At 40.0% G+C, this 24148-nt stretch overlaps 1 protein-coding gene across 2 annotated transcripts in view; it reads right to left on the bottom strand.

Moving 5' to 3' along the window:
- Positions 1–24148, bottom strand: part of PLD5 (phospholipase D family member 5) — a gene marked incomplete at both ends in the record, with an annotated part of 176081 nt that overhangs the window by 49323 nt on the left and 102610 nt on the right. For both annotated transcript variants that reach the window (XM_080615994.1, XM_080615995.1), the window contains one exon: positions 18950–19064. In XM_080615994.1, the coding sequence (XP_080472120.1) occupies positions 18950–19064 (115 nt within the window). The remainder of the gene's footprint in view (positions 1–18949; positions 19065–24148) is intronic.

Raw genomic sequence — 24148 nt, 5'->3', positions numbered from 1 at the left:
ATTTCTTCATCTATAAAGTGGGAACTAAGGTGTTTCTCTATTTCCTGTGAGCATCATGAACATTTACTCTTGAATATTGATGAAGCATTCTTATTCCAGTGTTAATACCACAGGAAGGAAAAAGGAGACAAATTTGTCCCCAGATGAAGTCTTGACCAGTGTTCAAAACAGAAGAAGAGACAAGACAATAAAAATCATTGTGAAATAAAATATTCTACACATGCTTATAAGTGCATAGAGAATCCATGTGCATTGAATTTGATAGGGAAGAAAATGATGTCATAGCCAACTAAAGCCTGCATCCTAACCGCAAACAGCTTGATGGTACAAAAAGATGATACAGAGAACATATTTTTACATATCATAAATGACTGCTTCATGGACCAATTAGAGAACGCACAAGCTGAGAAGCTACTCTACATAGTATTGCATAGTACTGATTCAATCTGCAACTATCAAAAAGCCCCATGAAGGATGACCACACTGTACTCCAGCTCTCCATCTTCGTAACAACCTCATCTGCATCCCACAAGCCCATTCTGGTAATATTTAATTTCAGAAAGAAGACCTTCATAACATAAGGAATTATGCCAAGAGAAAATCAAAAGCCAAAGAGAAAAATCTTTACATGTTTCCAGGCAATACTTGGAAACATTTTAACAGAGGCTCAGCATAAATGTATACGACTACCGAAACCGGATCCCCCTTCTCCCAAGAAATGGTGCAAGCACAGATAAAAGAGAAGATAAAGAAGAACGTTAGAGTTAAAATAGTATCCTTCGGTAAGTAGATTGAGAAAAGGAAAGAGAGAAAAGTAAAATCAAGCTCAGGCAAGCAAATTGTAAAACTATATACAGTGAATCAAAAAGATTCTGAGGAAATATGGATACGGAAGTTGCAGAATGCATTGCTACTGTGCCTTGTGTTTTGTGGATGAAAAAAATACAAACAGATTCAAAAGCAATGCACAAAACAAATGAAAAAATCATCCCAGCACCACAACAGCTTGCTGAACTCCATGACAAGGCAGTTCTTAGCCTACAAATTTCTAAAAGGATATACAGAGTCAGGGGAATATCATTCTCCACTTGTTTCAGTTGTTACACTCTATAAGTGTGGTGTTCTGCTAACCCCAGCAGTGCAGAAGAATGACCTTTAGTTTGGTTTCATTGTCTTATGGCTGAGAAGAGTTGCTATATGACCCTTTGCTTAGGAACTGTTCGTTTTGACAGCCTGACACTGCAACCATCATACTGGCTTTTTACATGATTTTGGTCACACTCGAAAAGTTGTGGTCAACAGCTCAACACCCAAGTGGAGACCAGTGACAAGTAGCATTACTCAGGGGCTGGTACTGGGACCAGCACTGTTCAACATCTTTGCCAGTGACACAGACAGTGCACTACATAATTACTAATATTTGCACATTATATATAGTTTATATTCTGTTCAAAGGAAGGAGAAGATGCTGAATGCACTCTGTTCTTAAGCATGAGCATTAAAGGCAATCACTCTATAAGGATAAGCAATAAGAGTTGGAAATGATGGAGTGTAGCATGATATATCATTCTAGGAGCTTTTCTTCCAGTTGAATTTTAGAACAAGCTTAAAGTAATTCACTTTCCAATGAAGATGCTGTGTAAATTTCACAACACACCAAAGTGCTGTAGAAGCCTAAGGTTAATTTGAAAGTTGATATAGGATATTACCAGATAGATCCGGTATTAGCATGGCAACTTCTTGTTACAAAGATAAAGCTTGGTAAGTAATGCTGTATAAACTGGCAAGATTTGTCACATGGGTTTACTTCACGGTACAGTTGTGCTGGTTGCAACAACCCAAGAGTAGGCATGGTTGAGTATCTTTCAAAAGTATTTATCAAATCGAAACCAAATAGTGTAGTCAGTGTCAGCTTGGTTTGGATATTTATTAATGCTCTAAGGCTTTTTGACAATTTCTTATATAACTTTGAGCACATAATACTTTAATTGCAGGTTTGAAGCAGATATATTGATTGAGCTAAGCAGCAAAAGGAGCTAGAAGAATGCAAAAACATGTACACAACTTCAGAAGTCCAAGGGTCTGTGTTATGTAACTTGATAGTCTTCACAGACTACTATGACTGAATAAGGCACAGTTCTAGGAAGACAGTCAGGCTTCAGGTGGATATGAAACATATGGGAATCACATGAATGGGCAAAACAAAATTCACTGTCAGTAAATTAACCTGGTGTTTTTGGACTGCTATGTAGTACTGTTAGCCTCCATCTCTTTTCAGGATAAGATTGTGTTAGTGCTTTTGCATATAAGAGAAAGCATGGGCTGCCAAAATTTCTGGAAAGGGAGCATAGCTACCTAACAAATGTTTTCTGAGCTCAGATGGCCCTGGCAGCTCTTACTAGCTCTTCCAGTAACTGTAGGTAGGAACTTGCGTGCTATCCATATGTTTTAAAAATGTCACAACTAATTTCTGCTAATGTCACCCATTACTGGTTCCTCTGTACTAAAAAGTGTCAGCTACTCTAACCAGCTACTGCCATACAGGAAGAATCCATTCCAGCATCTAAACTATCAAGCAAGATCTGGAGATGTTCCTTGTGGTATGAACCTGCTATGTTGGACTTGATTAGTTACTACCAGACAAAAGTAATTTGGCTGTTCACAAGACGGCTGGATTACAACGCTCATAGTCATGCTGAAGTTTATGAAACACAAAAGTGCCTATTTCTGCCAAATCCATGAATACACATGCATTAGTAACAGAATCAAGTGCATACTGAAATTGTGTACTAAAATACTAATCAATCAATCATGCCAGACTTCTATTATAAATTATAAAGCACAAGAGTTATGCTACTCTTTCAACTAAACACCTAGCATCTTAAAAGTGCCACACAGTACATCTAGCTTTAATTCATAAAAAAAAGGTAATATTATTTACCTATGGGTCTTTGAATCAATGACTATGGAGATTGGAAAGCATATGACTGGTATTTTATAATGCAAAACTACACATTACTAATGGGAGGGTACTGGTCCCTGTGAACACAGCCATTCCTCTCAGCAAAGGTATTTTTAAGTAAAGTCTACAGACACTGCAGAGCTTAGAATTAGAATTTATTTCTTGCCTATCTGGCTCTGATGGGCACAGAGTTTTTTTGCTTAAATGAACCTTCTCCCTTTCTGTAAAACAAGCCAGAACAACCCAAGGCCCTGGTTGCCTTCAGAATTTAAATTGTAATGAAGTTTTTTTTGTTGTTGTTTGTTTGTTTTTCTCTCTATTGGTTGTGGAGAACTCTGTAAGGCAGGCTATGCCTAAATCACAGAATGGTCAGGGTTGGAAAGGACCTTAAGATCATCTAGTTCAAAACCCCCTGCAAAAGGTAGGGACGCCTCACCCTAGACCATGTTGCCCAAGGCTCTGTCCAGCTTGGCCTTGAACACTGCCAGGAATGGAGGAAGGAATCTTCTTAAAGTTCATGAGCTTCAGACTCATAAGAGAAAATAAGCTCTTTCACATTGTGATCTACTATGGTGCCCAGTCTGGGGATATTTGTGTGTCCAGTGGAAGCTCTATTCCCAGATCAGGCATCTAGCACATCTAGCTTCTTATAGAACCTATAATTAGAATTGGACTATCAGCAATTTTTTTTTTTTTTTAATTTTTTTAGCTAAAATACATCTAAAATGGGTAGCAGGTAACGGCAACGGAAGGCATACTGTTCACCCCAGCCCCTCACTTGGAATTGCACAGGAGGATCGATACTCCAAGGAAGGTTCAAAATCCTGTCCTATAATCAGAAGCTTAAAATAGTTTTTTTACAAGAAAGGGCAAGATATTTTTTTTCTAAATATATGGGGTGGCAGTTGAAGGAGCAGAAGCAGAGCAGGGACTGGAAGCAATACCAAATGAATTTGTGATCGCTACAGAGTCATCTTTAAGTGCATACAGGTATTTTCTGCAAACTGCAGAGCTCAAATAAGAAGGACTGAGAGAGTGCCACCACAGAATACCCTCTGCACTTCCAATCCTTTGTGATTGTAAACTCTGTTTTACAAAGTTCAAGATTTTTCGATACTAGCTTAAACAATTTGCTTTCTGCCAGGCAGTCAGCTCTTCTTCAAGCTGACAATTCAGAAACCTTCAGACAGAGCAGGATTTTCAACCTAACCTTCTGCGACACAGGCAGGTGTTCTGTGTCAAAGACATTTTGCGTATCTACATGATTGTCTAATGTAAAAAAAAATACTACCCACCTGCTCTTTTCAGCCACATTTCATAGGGCTGGACATGGCTTACCTTACACTGCCGCATCTAGCTCCCCAACTGAAACAAGTGAGAAACATTGCACATGAGTTCTCATGGGATTTAGGCATAAAAAGAATGCTAAACATTTCCTTGCTATAAAGACATTAGTGGATGTGTGCACACTTAGCAACATAAACTGAGGTAAAAGAGTTTAGGTGCCCAACAGAAAGATGTCTTCCCAAAACCCAGCAAAGCAGGAGTTTCTGCATATTAGTGTTGCCAAGATAGTAGATACCCAAATACTTGAATCTCTGATGCAAAACTGTGATCTGCTTCCTTCTTTTAAGATGGGATGCAACTAGTTTTGCAAATTCTGCTCAGTATTTCTCATTATGCAGAACTCTGACAAAGTTATTATGCAGTTCTAAGAGGTAAGGAACATAATGAAATCTTTCATCTTGGAAATGACTTTAAGACTGCTTGTCACAGGCTCAAGGTTGTTGAGAACATATCAGGAAACACTCTCTAGCAGCAACTAATAAGATCTAAATCAAATCATGCATCTACTCTGTTGTGGGTACACAAGAAATATAAAAATAAAAAGAAACAAGGCCTGATTCATAATAAATAAAAATATAAAAATGAATTTAAAATCAGGTGTCAAAGGCCTTGCCAGTACAATTTTCATTCGCTGCCTTTTGAACACTCATATCTTAAGGTATAGCTTAGGCAGAGTTTTCAAAAAATGTCAATATTTAAAATCTGAAAGGAATGTAAGAAGTGATTTCTCCCCATCTGTTCAAATCCTCCTTTGCTTAACTCTGTGAAACTCAGATCTAAATTACTCGCTTCCTTCAGGAGGACTTGCCCCTAGTCTACTGGTCCTCTCAAAGGATCCTGCTTACATGTTACTGAAAAATCATAGGAGAAAATTTATCTAAATTTGGTACTGCTGAATTTTAAAAGAGCAGGAGCTTATCTCATCTTCAACACCCTTCCCTCTCACAGTCTTGGAGAACCCAGCCCAGGAAAGATTGATAAAGCAATGGATCTACAACTCCATTCAATGCCTTACCTAAACTCATGAACTGAACTTCAGCTACCAAGAGCACTCTTTACACTCCTATGGAGTATGCATCAGATAATATTATTTTAATGGTACATCTGGACTGGACATCTCTTCAAGAACCAGCTTCAGGATTCCAGTTTCCCATATTATGGATGGAGTGTATTTTCTTTTTTCAGTGTTTTTTTGGGTTTTTTTCAGTCTTTTTTTTGTTTTTTCAGACATGGCTCCAGTCTGCAGCGGCTGATGGGCACAGACCCAACAATGATTACCCCGCAAGCGCAGGCCCAGGGCCTGCGGGCTCACGAGGTAATGACAACCACTCGTGCAGCCAGAGAAGCTATTCGCACAGCTTCTAGAGTTGTTGCTAGGCCATCGCCATGGTCCACAATAAAACAAAATGAAAGTGAAAGCTTTACACAATTTGTGGATCGTCTCCAGGCCGCGGTCGACTCTTCAAACCTGCCTGCAGAAGCGAAGGGCCCGGTTGTGGCAGAGTGTCTACGCCAGCAGTGTAATTCGACAACCAAAGAGATTCTGCGGTCACTCCCAGTGGGGTCAAGCATTGCAGACATGATCAAGCACGTCGCAAAGGAAGAGCATTTAACACCAATTCAGGCGGCTGTTCGCACCGCAGTCACCAATATGATGGTATGTCTTAAGTGCGGCCAGACAGGCCACGTTATAAATAGTTGCCCACTGCCCTCCCCGCGCCAGAACAGGCCCAGGGGACCGTGTTGGGCCTGTGGAAAGAAAGGACATTTTGCTAAAGACTGTAGATCTAAACGGGGAAACGCGAAGGGGAGGGGGCACTTGGGCCGCACACAGCCCTCTCCCACTTTGAATGTGAGGCGGCCCCATTATGCCAACTTCAGTTTGGGCGAAGTACCCCCGAACCCGTTACCTTTTCAAGGCGTAACCAACCTCACAACTCAACCGACAGCTCTAACGAACCCGCCTCTATCTCAGGAACAACAAGGACCACCCTCTGGGAACGGGACCCCAGGGTGGCCCTGGCACTAAAATGCGATAATCCACCAGTGATATGGGGGATCTGCTCCCTTCTCAATGCCAAGGACAGTACCACTATTAGTGTCCCCTTTTTGATCGATACTGGAGCGGATGTTACAGTCATTCCTGAGACGAGCTGGCCCCCGCACTGGATGCTGGAAAACGCCCCCATGGTGGGTGGAGTTGGAGGACTATCTCGGGCTCGAAAGAGCGCTCAATTAATAGCAATCACTCTCCATACTGAGAATGGGCCAGAAAAAACTATCACCCTCTCTCCGTATGTTATGTCTGGAGTTCCACCCCTGCTGGGAAGAGACGCCCTAACCCTATTGAATGCCAGGGTGACAAATTTACCGTAGGGGCCACTGCCGTACACCCACTTCCACCAATTAAATTAACGTGGAAATCATCTGATCCAGTTTGGGTCGAGCAGTGGCCCTTGTCAAAGCCTCGAATGGATGCTCTCCTCGAATTACTTGACCGTGAACTACAACGAGGACATATAGAGCCCTCTACCAGCCCATGGAACACACCAGTTTTTGTCATACCTAAACGAAAGGGTGAAGGATTTCGCCTTCTTCATGACCTACGTGAGGTAAATAAGACTATCCAACCTATGGGTCCCGTTCAAACGCTGTTACCCATGAACTCTATGATACCAAAAGGACAACCTTGTGCCGTTCTTGATATTAAGGACTGTTTTTTCTCCATACCCTTACATGAAGAGGACAAAGAACGGTTTGCTTTTTCTGTCGTATTCCCAAATAGCCAACGTCCTAATTTACATTTCCAGTGGAAAGTGCTGCCTCAAGGAATGGTCAATTCACCCACCATCTGTCAGATTACAGTGGATCGAGCCTTGGCACCGATCCGACATAACGACCCAACTGCGACCATCATTCAATATATGGACGATATTTTAATCGCCGCACCATCAGGAAAGCAGGTGGACCAGTTAATATCACTGGTTTCTGAAACCTTAAAAACAAATGGGTTCGAAATTGCGAGTGCGAAAATTAAAAGGGGACCATGCGTGAGCTTCTTGGGAGTAGAAATCACGAGTTCCTATATAACTCCACCCCAAGTAAAAATTCACCGACATGTCAAAACACTCCACGATATGCAACAGCTAGTGGGGTCCCTACAATGGCTTCGCAACATTGTCCTGATCCCTCCGAATATCATGGCCCCGCTGTATGACCTTTTGAAAGGAAAACACCCATGGGAACAGAAGGTACTAACACCAGAAGCAATGGACAGTCTTGACTTCATTGAAAAACAGGCGTCGTCAAGCACACTCGCCAGATGGAACCCAGATGTGTCGCTTGACCTATATGTGCATTTCACCAAAGGAGGGGGAGTGGGAGCACTGGCTCAGGGACCCCCTGACAAGGCACACCCAATACAGTGGGTAGTTCTCGGAAAATCGTCACGTGCATTTTCCCCCGGAGTCGAGTGCCTTGGTAACCTTATCATGAAAGGTAGAAAACTCGCTTTAAGACACCTAGGCATCGAACCTGCCAAGATATTCCTACCCTTTCGTAAACAGCTCCCGACGCAATCGGTGGCGATGTCAGAGCATCTAGCTATAGCCCTCGTCGGATTCGGCGGAGAAGTCCGATATGCTGCAAAGCCCCCCTGGACTCAAATGCTGGCGGTCATCGACATCGACCTTCCACAGAAAATCCTGGATCGGCCTCAACAGGGACCTACAGTTTTTACAGACGCATCCTCAGCGACTTCAACCGCAGCAGCGGTATGGCAATCAAAGGAAGAATGGCACTGTGTAAAAATGACCGACCACACACTTTCGGTTCAACAGTTAGAAGCAGCAGCCGTAGTGCTAGCGTGTGGACTGTTCCCAACGGAGCATCTTAACATAGTCACTGATTCAATGTTTGTAGCCAAACTCTGCCTAGCTATGTCGGGGCCTGGTGTGTCAACATCTTCAATAGCTCTTATGCTGGAAGAAGCGCTTTCCACCCGACAAGGTACCATATCAGTTATTCACATCAATAGTCATGACCCAGTTAAGGGATTTTTTCAAATCGGCAATGACAAAGCAGATGCTGCCGCGAAAGGCCTGTGGACACTAAGAGAAGCCCGTCAGTTACATGAATCCCTCCATATCGGAGCCAAAGCGTTAGCAAAGAGATGCGGACTTTCAGTCACCGACGCAAAACACATAGTGGCAACGTGCCCTCATTGTCAGAAAGCACCACTGTGGCCCTGCGGAGTCAACCCCAGGGGCCTTAAAGCCTCCGAAATATGGCAGACAGATTTTACACTTTGCCAATTACTGAAGCCTCGAGCGTGGCTAGCAGTGACCATGGACACATACAGCGGAGTAATCGCCGCCACCCAACATCTTAAAGCGAGCTCTAAAGCAACTATTCAACATTGGTTGTCGGTCATGGCATGGCTTGGCATTCCAAAACAAATCAAAACAGACAATGGCCCAAATTTTATCTCTAAATCAGTTCAAGCATTTGCTTTAAAATGGGGCATCACTCTAACACACGGCATTCCATATAACAGCACAGGGCAGGCCATAGTCGAGCGAGCAAACCAAACCTTGAAATCCAAATTAGAGGTATTAGCAAACACAGAAGGGTTTAACAATACCATCCCTACAGGAGACCAAGCCCGCCTACTAGCAACCGCTCTCTTAGCATTGAATCAGTTTCCCAGGGGAGAGGAAGCAAACAGCCCTGCCCAAAAACATTGGTCCACTCGAGCATTAGATGATGGCCCATTGGTCATAGTCAGAAATGAACTGGGAGAATGGGAACACGGGTGGAGATTAGTCCTAACAGGACGGGGATACGCTGCAGTCAAAAAAGATAACAAAATTAAATGGTGCCCAATTAAATCAATCAAACCAGATTTGAAGGACAAAACTGATGAAAATTGTGAGTTTTTGTTTACAGGACCGATTCATTGGACACCCTCATGACCGGTACTTCCCACTACCACAAGGGGACGATGAACCAGCCAATTCCTTACCTGCCCCAAAGAGCCCTCCGGCAACTGAACACCCCACGTCGTCAGAGCAACAGCATCGTCAAAAGGCCCCTCCCAAAAAGGGGCTACGGTACCTTTGTGTGATCATGTTTTTGGGGCTTTTCACTGTAGCGAGGGCAGAATCGAATTCTCATTATCCTCATCAACCTTTCAAATGGACACTATATCAATTTGATTCTGGTACAGTTATACAAACCATAACAACGTCAGGGGCTCCTAGTTTTATGGCCACCCTTTGCCAACTAATACCTACAATACTCTGCTTTGAACGAGGAGCATACTATTTCTGCCCTAGTTCCAATCCGGGAAAGAGTTACTGCAATTACCCCGGGCACTATTATTGCGCTTACTGGGGCTGTGAGACGATTGCAAATGCCTGGATTCCAGAGCCAGGGAAAGACCCCTTTCTGCGGGTATCCTGGGCTCCTTATGGGTGTAGACCCCCACCTATAAATAGAGGTGAAGAATTTCACTCTCCTTACGCCATATCGACATTTTATGGTACAAATTATTGTAAGCACCTCTATTTGAATGTAAGTAATCCTCAACATCCGAGTTGGCTCTTGGGAAAGATATGGGGAGTTCGATATTATCAAACAGGAAAAGATGGAGGTGGCCGCATTCGTATCCAAAAAACATTGATTCCGGCTGATCCATTGCCAGTACACCCTAAACTAACATTTGCTGGTAAAACACTCCTACCAACCCCTGGCCAAAATCCTATAGTCAGAAAACTAACTGAACCTGATGTACCTACAGCAAAACATAGCACCACACCCACAGTAATACGTAACACAGTGAGACCACACACCAATACAATTCGCTATGAAGATCCTCTCTGGGGAATGATGCAGGCCAGCTATTGAGTATTAAACAAGACCCATCCGAACTTTACAGAGCATTGCTGGCTATGCTATGGAATAAAACCACCTTTTTATGAGGCTGTAGGAGTAAGTGACATACCTATTCTAGCAAATGGTACAAATCCGCCCCAATGTACATGGGAGATGGAAAAACAAAGTATAACACTAGCACAGGTGGTAGGAAGCGGTGTATGTCTGGGTGCTGTCCCAGACAACAAACAACAGTTGTGTGTCAGTAAGATACAGGATAATATCTCAGCAAAATGGTTAATACCAGTCACCAATGCTAAATGGATCTGTTCTATTATTGGAGTCACACCCTGTTTATCCTTAGACAACTTTAACAAATTGGCGGAATACTGTGTCCAAGTGTCTATAATTCCCAAGATAATTTACCATCCTGAAGAATTTGTTTATCGCTCACATCTTACCCCGGAGCACCATTTGTTAAAACGAGAACCCCTTACAGCTATAACAATAGCCACCCTACTATTAGTGGGAGGTGCAGGATTAGGTACAGGCGTAACATCTTTAGTGCAACAGAGTTCAGAATTTCATGCTTTGAGAATGGCCGTCGATGAGGACCTAGCCAGAATCGAACAATCTATAACTGCATTAGAGCAATCAGTTAGATCACTATCTGAAGTAGTGCTACAGAACAGTAGAGGTCTAGATCTGATGTTTCTTCAACAAGGAGGAGTGTGTGCTGCATTGAAAGAAGAATGTTGCGTATATGCGGACCATACTGGAGTGGTAAGAGACACCATGGCAAAGTTACGAGAGGGTTTGGAAAAACGAAGATGGGAACGAGAAGCACTGCAAAGTTGGTATACATCCTGGTTTACCCAATCGCCATGGTTGACTTCCTTAATATCTACCCTGATGGGACCAATCATAATAATTCTCCTAGCTCTGATCTTTGGACCCTCTATATTGAATAAGCTTGTATCGTTTGTTAAGAGCCAGTTAGAAACGGTTAATATTATGCTCGTAGAACGTCGACAATTACTTTAGTACTATTTTTAGTTAATGATACCTCAAGTTATTATGTTTCACTTTAGCTGTTCGGACAAATCCGAACCTCTGGGAGACCTTTTTAGTCACTGTCATTTCCTCTTACCGCGTAGACTGGCCCCCTACGTGGTAACAGGTGTGCACTTTTTAAAACAATTAAAACACCCGAACCTCGCGCTGAGTGAAGGGAACATAAACTCATCACGGTCAGGTCAACGTTACCTGCGCGGGGACGCCCGCTAGGGTTGAGTCTGTTACCTCACACAGCAGTGATGCCTTTCGGAGCTACTTTACTGATGGTCTTCCCAGAGCATATAGGTTCAAGTTCAACTTTATCACCTCACAGAGTCTTTTTAGTTACCTTTAACTCTACCTCGTTCTTTCAGTATACCTCTTCATTATCTACTACCTAATGTGCCTTCTGTCTTTACTCAGGAGTGTGCTTTATAGCGTAGACTTATTTTAAGGTGTGCAATCTAAATAAGATCCCTTTTGGGTATAGTGTTCTTAGTGGTTTTTAAGCTTATTATTTAGGTTATATAATTATGCATAGGGAGGGGGGAAATGTGGGTAGCCAGGGTCTGACGGTCGGAAGATATCGCGCTGTGCGGGAAGATAGGGTCCCTCTCCTAGTAGCCAATTGCACTTGATTTATGATGTTAGCAGACGGATGTGACGTTGTAAACCAAAGCTATATAACACCGTGCCATCAAGCAATAAACGCCATTTTGCCGTCCACCACATTGGTGTTAGTGAGCTTATGGCCCGAGCGGCCCAGGGCTGGTAGCCGTGACGTTCCTGAACCAGGTCGCTAAGCCTACGCGAAGGCAACAACATTGATTCTCAACATTATCTTCATATGAAGAAGAATTAAAAGCTTTCTCGGAACCATAGAAAAGCCCAGGTTAGATGTGTTCTCAGAAGATCATTCCTCACAATCTTTTGTGGAAAAGGGAGCCTATATGAGGATCCTATCCAGTCATGTCTTGAAAGCCTCCAGAAACAAGGACTCTACCACATCCCTGGGGAGGTTCTTTCAGTGATTGGTTGTTATTACTGGTAAAAAATAACTAACTAACTAACTAAATAAATAAATCTATCTTCCTTACATTGAGGTGAATGTACTTCAACACAGAAATTTATGCTTTTCTTGCAAATCATTATGGAACTTTTAAAATCAGCTTTGAAACCAATCTAGGCCTTTCCCATGCACCAGAGAAAAATACGAGACAACTCCTCACAGGGGCTTGTCTACTTTCTTCTTAAAACTGCCAGTGATAGCTCTTTTATCAGCTGCTCACAGTCCACTGTCCCCATATTTAGGACATTGTCTCCAATACTGAATCCAAATATTCTATGCTGAATCTAAGTCAATGTCATTCTGATTTAGTCTACCAATGGCTTTCACAAAACACCAAGTCACTCAAAATCCAAACATCTTTTAGGCACCAAGAAACTTATCAGAAAATACCGCCTCTTATTCCTATAGCTTAATCTTTTCCAGAGAAAACAGCAGTTTCTCCCAAATGGTGAACTCCACATTCTTAGGGTTTGCAGTAAACAAAGGCTCTAGGCTCAAAAAAATGCTTAACTCACAGCTTGTTTCATAAGGAGAAACTGGACTGATGTTCTCAGGTGATCTCAACCTCTTCTAAGACACAAGTTTTTCAGTTCTTGTATAATATGTTAAAAATACATCTTCTTCCCACTCCCCCACAACTAAACAGGGAAAGGGAACATGACTGTGTCCAAAGGTAAGAAGAAACTCACGTCCCACAAGCATCACAGCTCTAAAACTATGCAGCACTTTAAGTGTGCCAACAGAAGCAGGCAGAATATGGGACTAAACACATTTCATCTGATATATAAATCATATTCGCTATTGCTGTCCATCGTGCAACAATTTTATTAAAACAGAAGCACAGGAAGAAGCAAAACCACTAAAAAATTCTAGGCATTACATGAACTCTGAGCTTTCTGGTGCCATGGCAGATTAAGCCTATGTAAACCAGTTTCCAGTGGCCCTGCCTCCCTTGCCAACCCCAGCTATGTGTTTCCTATCTGTGTTGTACCCAGTATTTATGCCTCTGAGATGATACACTCAGTAATGCAGAAATCTAATGCAAATTGCAAGCAAGCCAGCCAAAAAAAGAGCAGTCTGTAGCCAAATCAGCCCCCTGAACTGTCTTGCCACATGATCAGTGGTGCAAGGAAGAAGGCAGGGACAACATATGGTGGGGAGGGCAAAGAGAAGGCTGGGATCATGCAGCTGCTGGGATATAAACTGATGCAATTCATCATGGAATGGTATCTGTTAGTGTTTGCAATCCAAGTGCAAAAATAAAAGCACAAAGAGCTCAATTTTCTACTAATTTGTTTATCTCCCTGCAATAATATAACTTTTTAGTTTCTCTGTTTTGGTTGTATCTGGTTAAGGGAGAGTAATCCTGGACAACTGTGCATGAGCTGCTCAATGAGTAAGAGCAGCATATGTGATGTGATGTGGTGATTAGAACCTGCCCTACCACAATGACTTTAAATTAATCTCCATTTTCATTGCTATTATTCAATAGCTATTAGTTGAGTTAGATGATTTTTTAAATCACATTATGATACAGACTCCTCTTTTCATATATGCCTCCATGAGCACCAAAAAAAAAACAAAAACGTGCCTTGCAAATATATATCTATATAAAATTATTCATGAAAAGGGAACATTGGGGGAAAAGTGAATAAAAAAGGCATGGAGCGATGCAAATTGAAGAAAGGAAATCCATTGGAATGTCTTAAAAAAACATTAACATTGTCAGCTAAAATAAGATCATAATTAGTAAGGGATTTAGATTCTGTATGTGTAAGAAATGATACAGCAACCTGCTAATTGGAGACAATAATATTCAAATGTTACTGAGGAACAAAGACTGGTATATAATTATGTGCAAGGAGTAGGAGGGTTACAAGAAATGTTTCAATCTAGTAGATTGAACCACAGCTGAGAAAAGGCTAGAACAATAACCTTGAAAACAAGCATTAAAAAGCTACTGTCACAGCAAAAGGAGGATAAAGAAGAACACGTTTGTTTACACAGCAAGCCAAATTTTGCCTACAGGCAGACCTACCCTACAAGAGAGCCATAGACATATATGCATAGCATTTGTTTACATATGAAAGTAAAATACAGCTTTAAATACAGAGAAGCAAAACTTCACACCCTAGGACTGCATGTTACAAAGGTCCTATAAAAATAACATCTTAATTTATAGCCTGTTTAGGAATAATTTTGACAACTAACGTGCCATTGATTTTTTAATATTACTGATACACTTTTTTTTTTTTTAATTACTACTATAGAATGCTCAGATCTGGCTTCTGATGTCTGTGCTGCCATTAATAATCACTCATTGTGTCTGAGAGACAGAAACAGCAAGAAACCTCACCTAACAGTGATGCTGTAAAAAGAAATTCATTAATACTGTATTTGCGGAGTGCTCAGATACCACAGTGAGAAGCAGCACAGAAAAGCCTGTGAGGAAATTAATCATTCTGCATTCAGTGCAGGATCTGTCAGATGTGCAATAAAGAAATCCTGGAGACATACATTAAATATGAAGATAAAAGAAGATCCTAGCCATTACTAGCAGAAATAATATCCCCTGAATGAGCATCATTTGCCTTAGGCATTAAATGTTTCACGTTTTCCTTCAATACAATGGAAAAACTTCTGATTAATGTGATAAGATTATAGCAAGTACCAGCCAGGTATTCTGTGCCAAATAGAGAATTTGATAATGTAATTAAGTCTATCATAAATATATGTTCTGGGACTAGTATTTCTTCATTTCTGCATGCTTAATTTTGCAACTAAATAACACCACATCACAGCAATTATTAGTTAATGTTTATTCTCAGCACTCAGGAGCTGCTGTCACCACAGTCATAGGTGTGTTTTGTGTTAGCACAGTAAATCAATCCATGTTTCACACTGCAGCTGCTAGACTGCTTCTGTAATCAAGATAACCTGTTCTACAGCTAGCTCAAATGATTCAGGATAGCAAAGACATGACAAAAGAAGGCTTAACTGTGGCAACAAAACTGCAGGTTCACAGCTAGCTCAGTTATCTGTACTAACATTGCACTGTAAATTACTGATTTTATTTTACTCTACATCAGTTCTTCTCTCCCATCCACATAAGTTATGCTTTGTCTTACCCCATCAGCTCAAATCTGAAGTCAGATTTCAATTTTCTCCTCTGTTAATCAGTAGGGACGGCTGCTGGAGAGGAAGGATGTGTAGGGAGGACTCTAGGATGCATCCCTGGGCTGGAAAAGGTCTATCAAAGCTGCTTTCTACAGTACTTCAGAAATGGGGAGAAGAAGCAAGGGGGCTCCATGCATGCCTGTCTAGAAAAATGAAAGATGTGCTAAAATAATCTGGCTGGCAGAAATAGTCTCAATATCTGTGCTGAGATGCAGCAGTGCTGTAACGTATTATGGTTCCTAGTACAAAAAAAAATAAATAAAAAAATCAGACACCACTGCATCAGACAATATGGATGACCAACTATAGTTCTTCAAGCAACCACATAGAAACACATGCCATTGTGTCAAGACTAAGACTTTTACCTTGGCTACTTAAGTCAGAAAGGGCACACTACCTGAAGATGCAGCAAGGTAGATAACCACAGGCTGATGAACTGCAGCATCTTTAAAGGCTCCCAGGCCTTTATCAACAGGTACATCCTAGGGCTGACACCCAAATCATCCCTCATCTTGACTCCAGGAACCCGCCTGCACAGCATGGGGACACAGCTCAGGTGTTCTCATTACCCAGTGTTCTGAAAAGAAAGGCAAGGCTCTTCCACCTTCTCTATGCAGTCTCTTACAGTTAGAAGGACAACACACTACCTGGAGACACTGAGTTTCACTGCAGAAAGAGGCTAGTCTATGCTTACCTAGCAAGGTGAAAGCAGGCTCAGGAACACATGAAGCTCTGAGAGTCCCACAGGCTATGTATGTGGTTTCTCCCTATGCTATTCCCATGTCTGAGGCACAGCTGATGAACCACAGAGTACTGCTTGGACTCTCCTCTGCCTAATTCAGACAGACACTGCAAGTGGGAGTTTGGGTCTTTTCAGCCAAATGTAGTCTGGTTCACCACCACAAGAAGCTTCAAAACTTAGCTGAGCTATTGATATATTTACTGCTTTCTTTCCCACAAGAGGAATATTTCTATCAAAAAAGGTGCGTGGCATTGTCTTTCATAAGACAAATTGACCAGTTGAAGGGGGAAAAAACCCCATAATTAGTCATCTTTATGAATATATGTGTCCAAATGACGATGCACAGCTCCCTTTCAAGGATCAATCCTGACTGATTTTTGAGGATGCAGGTGGCCAGTGACTCATGAGTAAAGAGATTAATAGTTTCAGTAGACAGATCTTCTAGGATGGCGTAGCAAAGCTTAATGATACGTTTGTCCTCAGCTAAGACAATGGTAGCAGGTAACAGCAATTTTTTTGTACAGCAGACATTAAAAAGTCATTTAGATAGGCACATTTTACATTTCCTGTGTTATTAATACCCATGAACCAATAGAATTTGGGGTAGCCTTCTTTTTTTTTTTTTTTTATTTAAGCTAGCCTAGCAGTCCAGTTACCTTCTATTTGACACAAGCAGGACACACCCCGAGTCTGCTGTTCATACAAGGTCTGCTCATTTAAACATAAAAATTAAGACAACTAAATCTGACTAAGTGTCCAAATTAACATATCTCCTTTCAGGAATGCAGAACCAAATAGAGATTTATCTAGCTTTCCTTGAGATAAAAAACAAACAACAAACTCAAATTGTGTGTGTGCACACAGTTAATGCAGGTGAAAGAATGTCATAAGACCTGGCAATCACCAGGTCATCACCAAGACATTCTAACACAAAAATTGTAGAAATAAGCAAACCAAAACATAGAATGAGAGGAAAAAAACCCCAAAACACCCCAACATTCACAGTGAGAAAATCAAGATATTATAATATCGATCTTTGGAAGGCCAAAAGTACACAGTGAAATCTACAATTACAGGGTTCAAAAATGATGACAGCAAAATTCCCAAGAATTACTATATAGAAGTGACTTTCTCCTATTTTTTTTGTAGATCAGAGCACTCAAATATATTGATTCCTTCATTTCATTACTCTAAAATTTTCTGTCTTAGAAATCTGAATGAGGCAAATTTGAACCTAGTAAAATTGTAAAAGTCTATGTTCTGTTTGTTTGCTAGTTCAAAAAGTTCACAGGTCTGATTAATGCCCACATAAACTGAAGGAAGTGTTAATGACAAACATCACTCCCTTTTCTAGCCAAAAGTTTTCTCATCTTTTTTTCAAAGAGGACAGTTTCTGATATTGGGTCTTCTCAGTAAATGATAGCTAAAATACCTATTGCCAGGTACATCAATGTAAATGTACAGGCCTCAGCTGTCATCTCTTCTGACTCACGGAATTTGGAATGTTAGAATCAGAGTGAAAAGAAACCACTTTTTCAAAGACAATTTTACTGACATTGATGCTAGAACACCTATTTTGTTTTCAACACATAAAAAGAAGACAATCCCTTACATCACAGATGTCTGACAAAGCTGATGAACTCTTACTGGTTATCAAAGGATCGATATCACTTTTGGTTATGTAACACAAATAAAGCCCTGGAATAGGCAGTGTTGCAAAATGACAAGTCTCTGTATTTATTACATTTAAGTAACTTGTCAGTCTTGATCAAAAATGATCACTTTAAGGACTTCCATTAGTAATGTTTTTTTACTTACCCAGTGGGGAGGTTACAAGGAATTTAAACAAATAAAGATTGATTTCTTTTGGAAAAGAATGTTCTTTATTCTTTACTGCAAAAAGACATGTTTTGTTAGGGTGCTGCTACACATAGCAATTGCTTTGCTTAATTTAGTTTTTAGAATTCCCTTTGTGATCCAGTTAGCAATCTGTGTCAAAAATTATCACCATCAAAATACATAGGTTCTTTCTGTCTCTTGAAAATGTATCCTATCCTTAAAATCATACTTTTATCAGATTATATAGATAATTAATGTATTTTTATTCAGGCGAATTGTGTACAAGATTGCTAAAACTCCTAAGAGGTTCTGATTTCTTTCTGCATTTCTTAAGCTCTCTTTGCTATTTTTCCACAGACTTTTACATAAAGCAAGTTTATTCATGTACTACCAGTAATCTCTCTTTGGATAGGGATTTAAGCCTCAAAGCAATGATTAGAAAGCAGACACCTAAGAAATACATGTAGCACAGAAAACCTTGGCAGTTAAATCTGACTGACAGACTATTCTCTAATGCTTTGGAATCATCAGTACCATAGGTATGTCAGTTTCTTAATTTATTTTGCTATTGCTCAAAAAAGGAAAGCGTCTCTTCTCACAAGTTAGTACAGCAGTCTCTCAGGTTACTTCGCCTACCATTGGAATGGCTGTAGCGAGTTTAAATAACTAATCACTGCATCACCTTTTTAAACACTTGCAAACTGCAAACAACAACTACAGTAATAGAGTTTCAGATTCTTAAGAGCTATGGAGCAGAGAAAGCTGAAGGACTACAGGGTAACAGTGCTAAACCAAAAGTGTTCATTTTATACATCATCTGAAGCTGCATTTTAGGTAAAGAGAACATTACATATCAATCAATGGCATAATAACACAGTCTTACCCTTTGTTTTCAAGTCGTTTAATACCTTTGATTCCACAGGCAGTATGTCGCTCACTAGTTTTATCTCAATATTTCGGGATGCCAGTTCAAGCAATTTTTCAAAAAGACGCTGACCCTGGGAAGAAAATTAAAGGAAAGCAGAAGTTGAGAGACAGAATTGTTCAAACAGCAAATGAACAAATTAAAGTTAAAACAAAAACATATTGTACAACAGCTGAGTAAATATGCTCCCAGGTATGATTAAATCTACCCTAAAAGTTAGCGACTCAAACCACATTTTCTTGGACAAATAATGCTTTGAAGGCCAAATGTGCTACATCCTTTTCCCAGATTATATAATATCATTGATGACAGGCGACACACAGAGAAGAAAGTGTCCAGATATTTTATGCTTCATAAATGCATTCTTATATTAACTTTCTTCTAAATAATTGCATTCTCTTAAATCAGAATAAAAAGTAGAAGGAGAAGAGTTTATTACACTTATTCTGTATTGAAAGATTTTTTGTAATTGATTCTAACCGTGGTACAGTACATTTTCAAGTGGTCACATGCTCATCTTTAGATGAGCTATATCATGAATGGAAACAATGATCTATATGTATTTCATATACTTTTCATTTTTACACTGTTATAAATATACTATTTAAGCCCTATTTCTAACTAAGAACAAAACAAACAAAAAAAAAGGAATCTCATACTGAGTTAGTTACTTGTTAGAATAGAAATCAAGACCTTTGTTTCACTTGAAAAATAAAACTTTGAATCACATTTTTCCACATCTGAGAAACAAAAAGTAGACCTGATTGCATAGTAAATGTTTAATTTTTAGATTCAATATTTTAACTTTAAGAAAAGTGTTTAACTAAAAGCATCTAACTAAACAATTTGAAGAATGAGATATCCAGTAACGTATATGAAATATGCTGTGTTACAACCACCACCGTTAAGGCCTGTTTCCTTGCTGCCGTTCTAGCTTACTACAGCAGACACCAGTAACAGTTAGCAGCCAAATACACAAAAACTTTGGCTCTACACAGCTAACAAAGTGCCTGCCCTACCTATACAGTTTACTTTAGATTCAATATAATGACGACTCCAAGGTAAAGCAGAAAACCAACAGACATACCTACTTTCAAACAAAGATGTAGAAGATAAAGCTTTCCACAGAAACATTCTAGATAATTCTCTGAACAAACTGCTACTCTCAAAATCTTGCAAGGATCTCTCTATTCAACAAAAATAGCCAAAGCAAAAGAAGTTTGTAATCTGACTTTACATGGACTTGCAAAACCTGACAGAAGCCTCACTCCTGCATCAAACCCAGAAGCAGCAGACAGTGGAAAGCCACTCTTTGCCCTGTAATTGCCTTCACAGACTGACACTTTGAGACTTGCTGAGCCTTAAGCATCAAGCAGCCACAGAAAGTAGCTCTTCACCTGTCTACACTAGACCTATTTTTTAATATTCACTTATTTTGAGTATGTGGCAAAAGAAGAATACCCAGCTTTCTAAAAACTAGCTTTCTCAAAATTACGAGGCAGCCAGGAACTGCAATGAAACCACAAAACTACTGTTTATATTTTACTTGTGTAATACATGCCTGCTTACTGGCTCAAATCCACAGTGTAGCTTCCTGCTTACCCCAGGGTTCATATGAACTTAGTAGTAAACAAGATACTGCCATAAGGAAAGCATTGGACAAAACAGGAAAATAACAACAAATGCTTTGCATGAAGCTCCAAATGTTTCTTAGATTCAGCATTTCTCGAGGTGTCTAGGTGGTCCCATATACCAAAAAAGACACCCATGATTTAACCTACACACTCAAAACCCCTTAGTTGCTGTGCAAGTCAAGGAGTGGTTTTCCCTCACATGCCTCCTGAAGCTAGAGGGATCCTGTCACATCAGTGATTGTGTTGGACTTCTTTTAAGGAGAAGAGAAGCAGATGTTACCCAAAGTAAATTAATGAGACAATAGCAAGGAGGGGGTGGATGCTGCACACAGTTATGCAGCAGCTCTATTGGAATCCTGGGGGAGCTGGCCAGTATTCCTGGGTGCTTTACTCCAGCCAAGATGGTCTGTTCTGCAGTTGCTGCAGACTGGCACTGCTAGACTAACTGAATCAGGGAACAGCAATCATATTGTCTGCTGGGTTACCAACCCACTCCTTGCCCTGTCCTCCAGCTCTCCAAGGGCCACAGCCCATGACATGCCAAAGCTCAGGCAACCTTTGGACCCACTTCTTCTGTGTCCAGTGACTGGAGAAACCAGCAGGTTTAGTTTTCGTTAGTCATATCTTCGTAAAGAGTGAGCAGGAAAAATTGAGTAAAAGGCTTGCATGACTTAAATTAAATACATATATATATAGAAACAGATACTTGGAAAGGTTCTATATGTTGATTTAATTTACTTGGTAGAAAGACAGACTAGATTTTGACTAGAAGCATAGTAGAAAGCTCTAGCATACAAAAAATAAACATGTAAAAGGCATTCATAAATTTGCTGGAAAGTGATTCACAATATCAATACAAATTAATGCATTAACTGTTCTGCTAAGGAAATGCTTGGAAAGCTAACACCTAAAGCTGATAAGATTAATTGCTTCAGGGGATGTTTCTTTAGGGCTTTTCCCCCGTGGTAATTATTTTTGTTTACAGATGCTTCTATCTGCACAAGATTTTATTTATGTATGATTTGCAAAAGCTTCAATAAACAAGCCTGGACTTCCTGTAATAATTTTAGTTTGGACCTAAAAGAACATGGCAGCATTTCCTGATTTTAACCTGATCTTGGTATGCACTGAGGTGACCAACACAGTACCCTTGATGGATCATCTGGCTGCCTCTTACGGGCCATGCTGTCAGCTGCATGGCTCATCCTATGGGTGAATGGAACACTTAAAGTGCAGCCCTGCATTCCAATGAAGATACCCTCTCTGAAAAGAAATCTCTTTTCTCATCAGGGATGCTACATACTATGCATTTATAATATCCTTTTTTGTCTAATTATGATCATAAATAGTAAAACCTCAAATTGATAAAAGATTTAAAGCAACTAGGAGTGCACTCACCGCAAATAGGTGTGTTTATACAGGTATACAAAAAACAACATCCAGTGCCAGGCTGCAAAGAATTCCCTCCATCTCATCTCTTTCTGCATCATTCTTCAGCAGGCATTTATACGCTCACCACAGCTTAGCCTATACATTCTAAACAACTACAAAAATTTCCCAATTTGTTTTTAAAAGTGTGCATGCTATAGTAAAATAGGGTACATTGTTGAAGAACCAGACCTTCTGCTCCATTAATATTAATTTGAAACTCAGTTTCTATACTTCATGACATGTTTACCTGCAATTTTTGTTTTCTTCTATGAAAAGGTAAAAAGGCAGAGGGTCTGAAGAGTTTTGTCACTGTTATCAGCACATTTGAAATGCTTCTGTTGAATACAAACCCTCATGCTGTCATTCAGACAACATCCCCTTTGCGATACAATATCAGGCTGCTGCGTGACTACGTGACGGCGGTCAGAATAATTTCTATATACCCAGCTTATGAAGACTGAGAAATAGTAGCAACCCAGTGCTGTGAAATTGCGACATGCAACCTTATACCATATCTGCATTTTGACAATACCACCAGAAATTGGCATATCCTGGTAAAAAATTCTCTTATGCTTTTCATTGGGCTGTTTCAAAAAACAGGATGTAGAGAATATTTATCACATGAACACACTGACATTCTCACCATAGCTTTAAACTACCACACATCTGAAACATCAATCCCAGCTGTACCTGCCACAGTCATCTAGTGAATTGAAAAAACAAAAAAGTTATCATTATCAAAAGGTCCTGAAATTGCCCCCAAAGCAATTTCTCAGCAGTCACTAGGCAGACTGATTCTAGCCTGGCTGATTTCCCTTGCCTGCTGTTGTCTTTATCCGTATGCATTCCTCATTAAAAATGAAATAGAGGAGATAAGAACACAAAAATGCTGTATTTATTGAACTACTATGAAATTGAATTATTGCACTCTTCAGTAACTTACATTCCTCCAGTTTAGACAATGCTCGACTTTATCCACAGAAATGAAACTAGTTACTTTCAGAATTTTCTTCTGGATTTATTCTATACAATATTTTTAAAGGTTGTCTTATGAGCAAGTCTCAGGTGTATCTATAAAACATTACCAAAAAACACAGCATGCTGGCAAAAACCGGTGGAAAAAACAAATTGAGAAATCCTAACCTTAACTTCTACTATTTACTACAGAACAAAGAAACTCAAATGCTCTCCTCAACTCTTCTAGCAAAATAGCTAATGAAAAGGGAGGGAATGTGCTTTCATTGAAAAAAATATCTTTTTTTAGTTTCTTTTCTATACCTCAATCTGTACCAGCTGCATTGAGGAAATGCCATCACCTGAAGAGAGATGTTTGTGTAAAAATAAGCTTACAGAAAATAAAATACACTGTGACGTCTACAGCTGGTTGTAGCCAATCTCTGCTGTAGCTATGAGGTTTGGAGATGTGCTCTCTGTACTTATTTGCAGTTTTAAATAACTTTCAATAATGGGTACATGTAAGCTCTGGCACTAACATTTGTTCTACTGAAGAAATCACTTCAGATCCTTGGACAATGCATGTCTGAGTGACACACGACTCACCATCAGAGATTCATTACAAAACTGGACAGCTGGCTTACTTGAGACATACTACCAGATGGAAAGGGAGACTTCTCCCATCAAGCCAATAGGTAGGTAAATAAAGTCGAGAATCATCTATTTTTTGTGTGATCACTGTAAAAATCAGATGCAGATCTATACTTTGATCATCTTATGCTCATCCAAATAGGCATCCAGGGAGAACTCTGCCATACTCATGGCAGTATCAATAAGTCATGATGGCATTAATTCTTATTTGTGAAACAGAATAAAATTTGTGAGTAAGAACTTGCTGGAATTATAAAAGGTCACTCCAAATTAAAGTTTCTAAATATGAGATGAGCCAGAGGAAATTAATTTTGAAAAATCGTGAAATTGGCATTATCTCACATCCACTTATCTCTTCACAGCAAATGAATGAAAAGCTAACCTCTGAAATTGTGTTTCCTTTGTCCTCTGGTATCTCTAAACATCAGATTGCCACAGGAGTCACACATTCACATTCTGCAAAAATCTCAAAGCCTCTACATGACAA

The sequence above is a fragment of the Psittacula echo genome (assembly GCF_963264785.1).
Source record: "Psittacula echo genome assembly, chromosome: 4".
In the NCBI taxonomy this organism is placed as follows: domain Eukaryota; kingdom Metazoa; phylum Chordata; class Aves; order Psittaciformes; family Psittacidae; genus Psittacula; species Psittacula echo.
The sequence above is the reverse complement of the archived record's forward strand: the minus strand, read 5'-3'. Positions and strand labels throughout refer to the sequence as shown.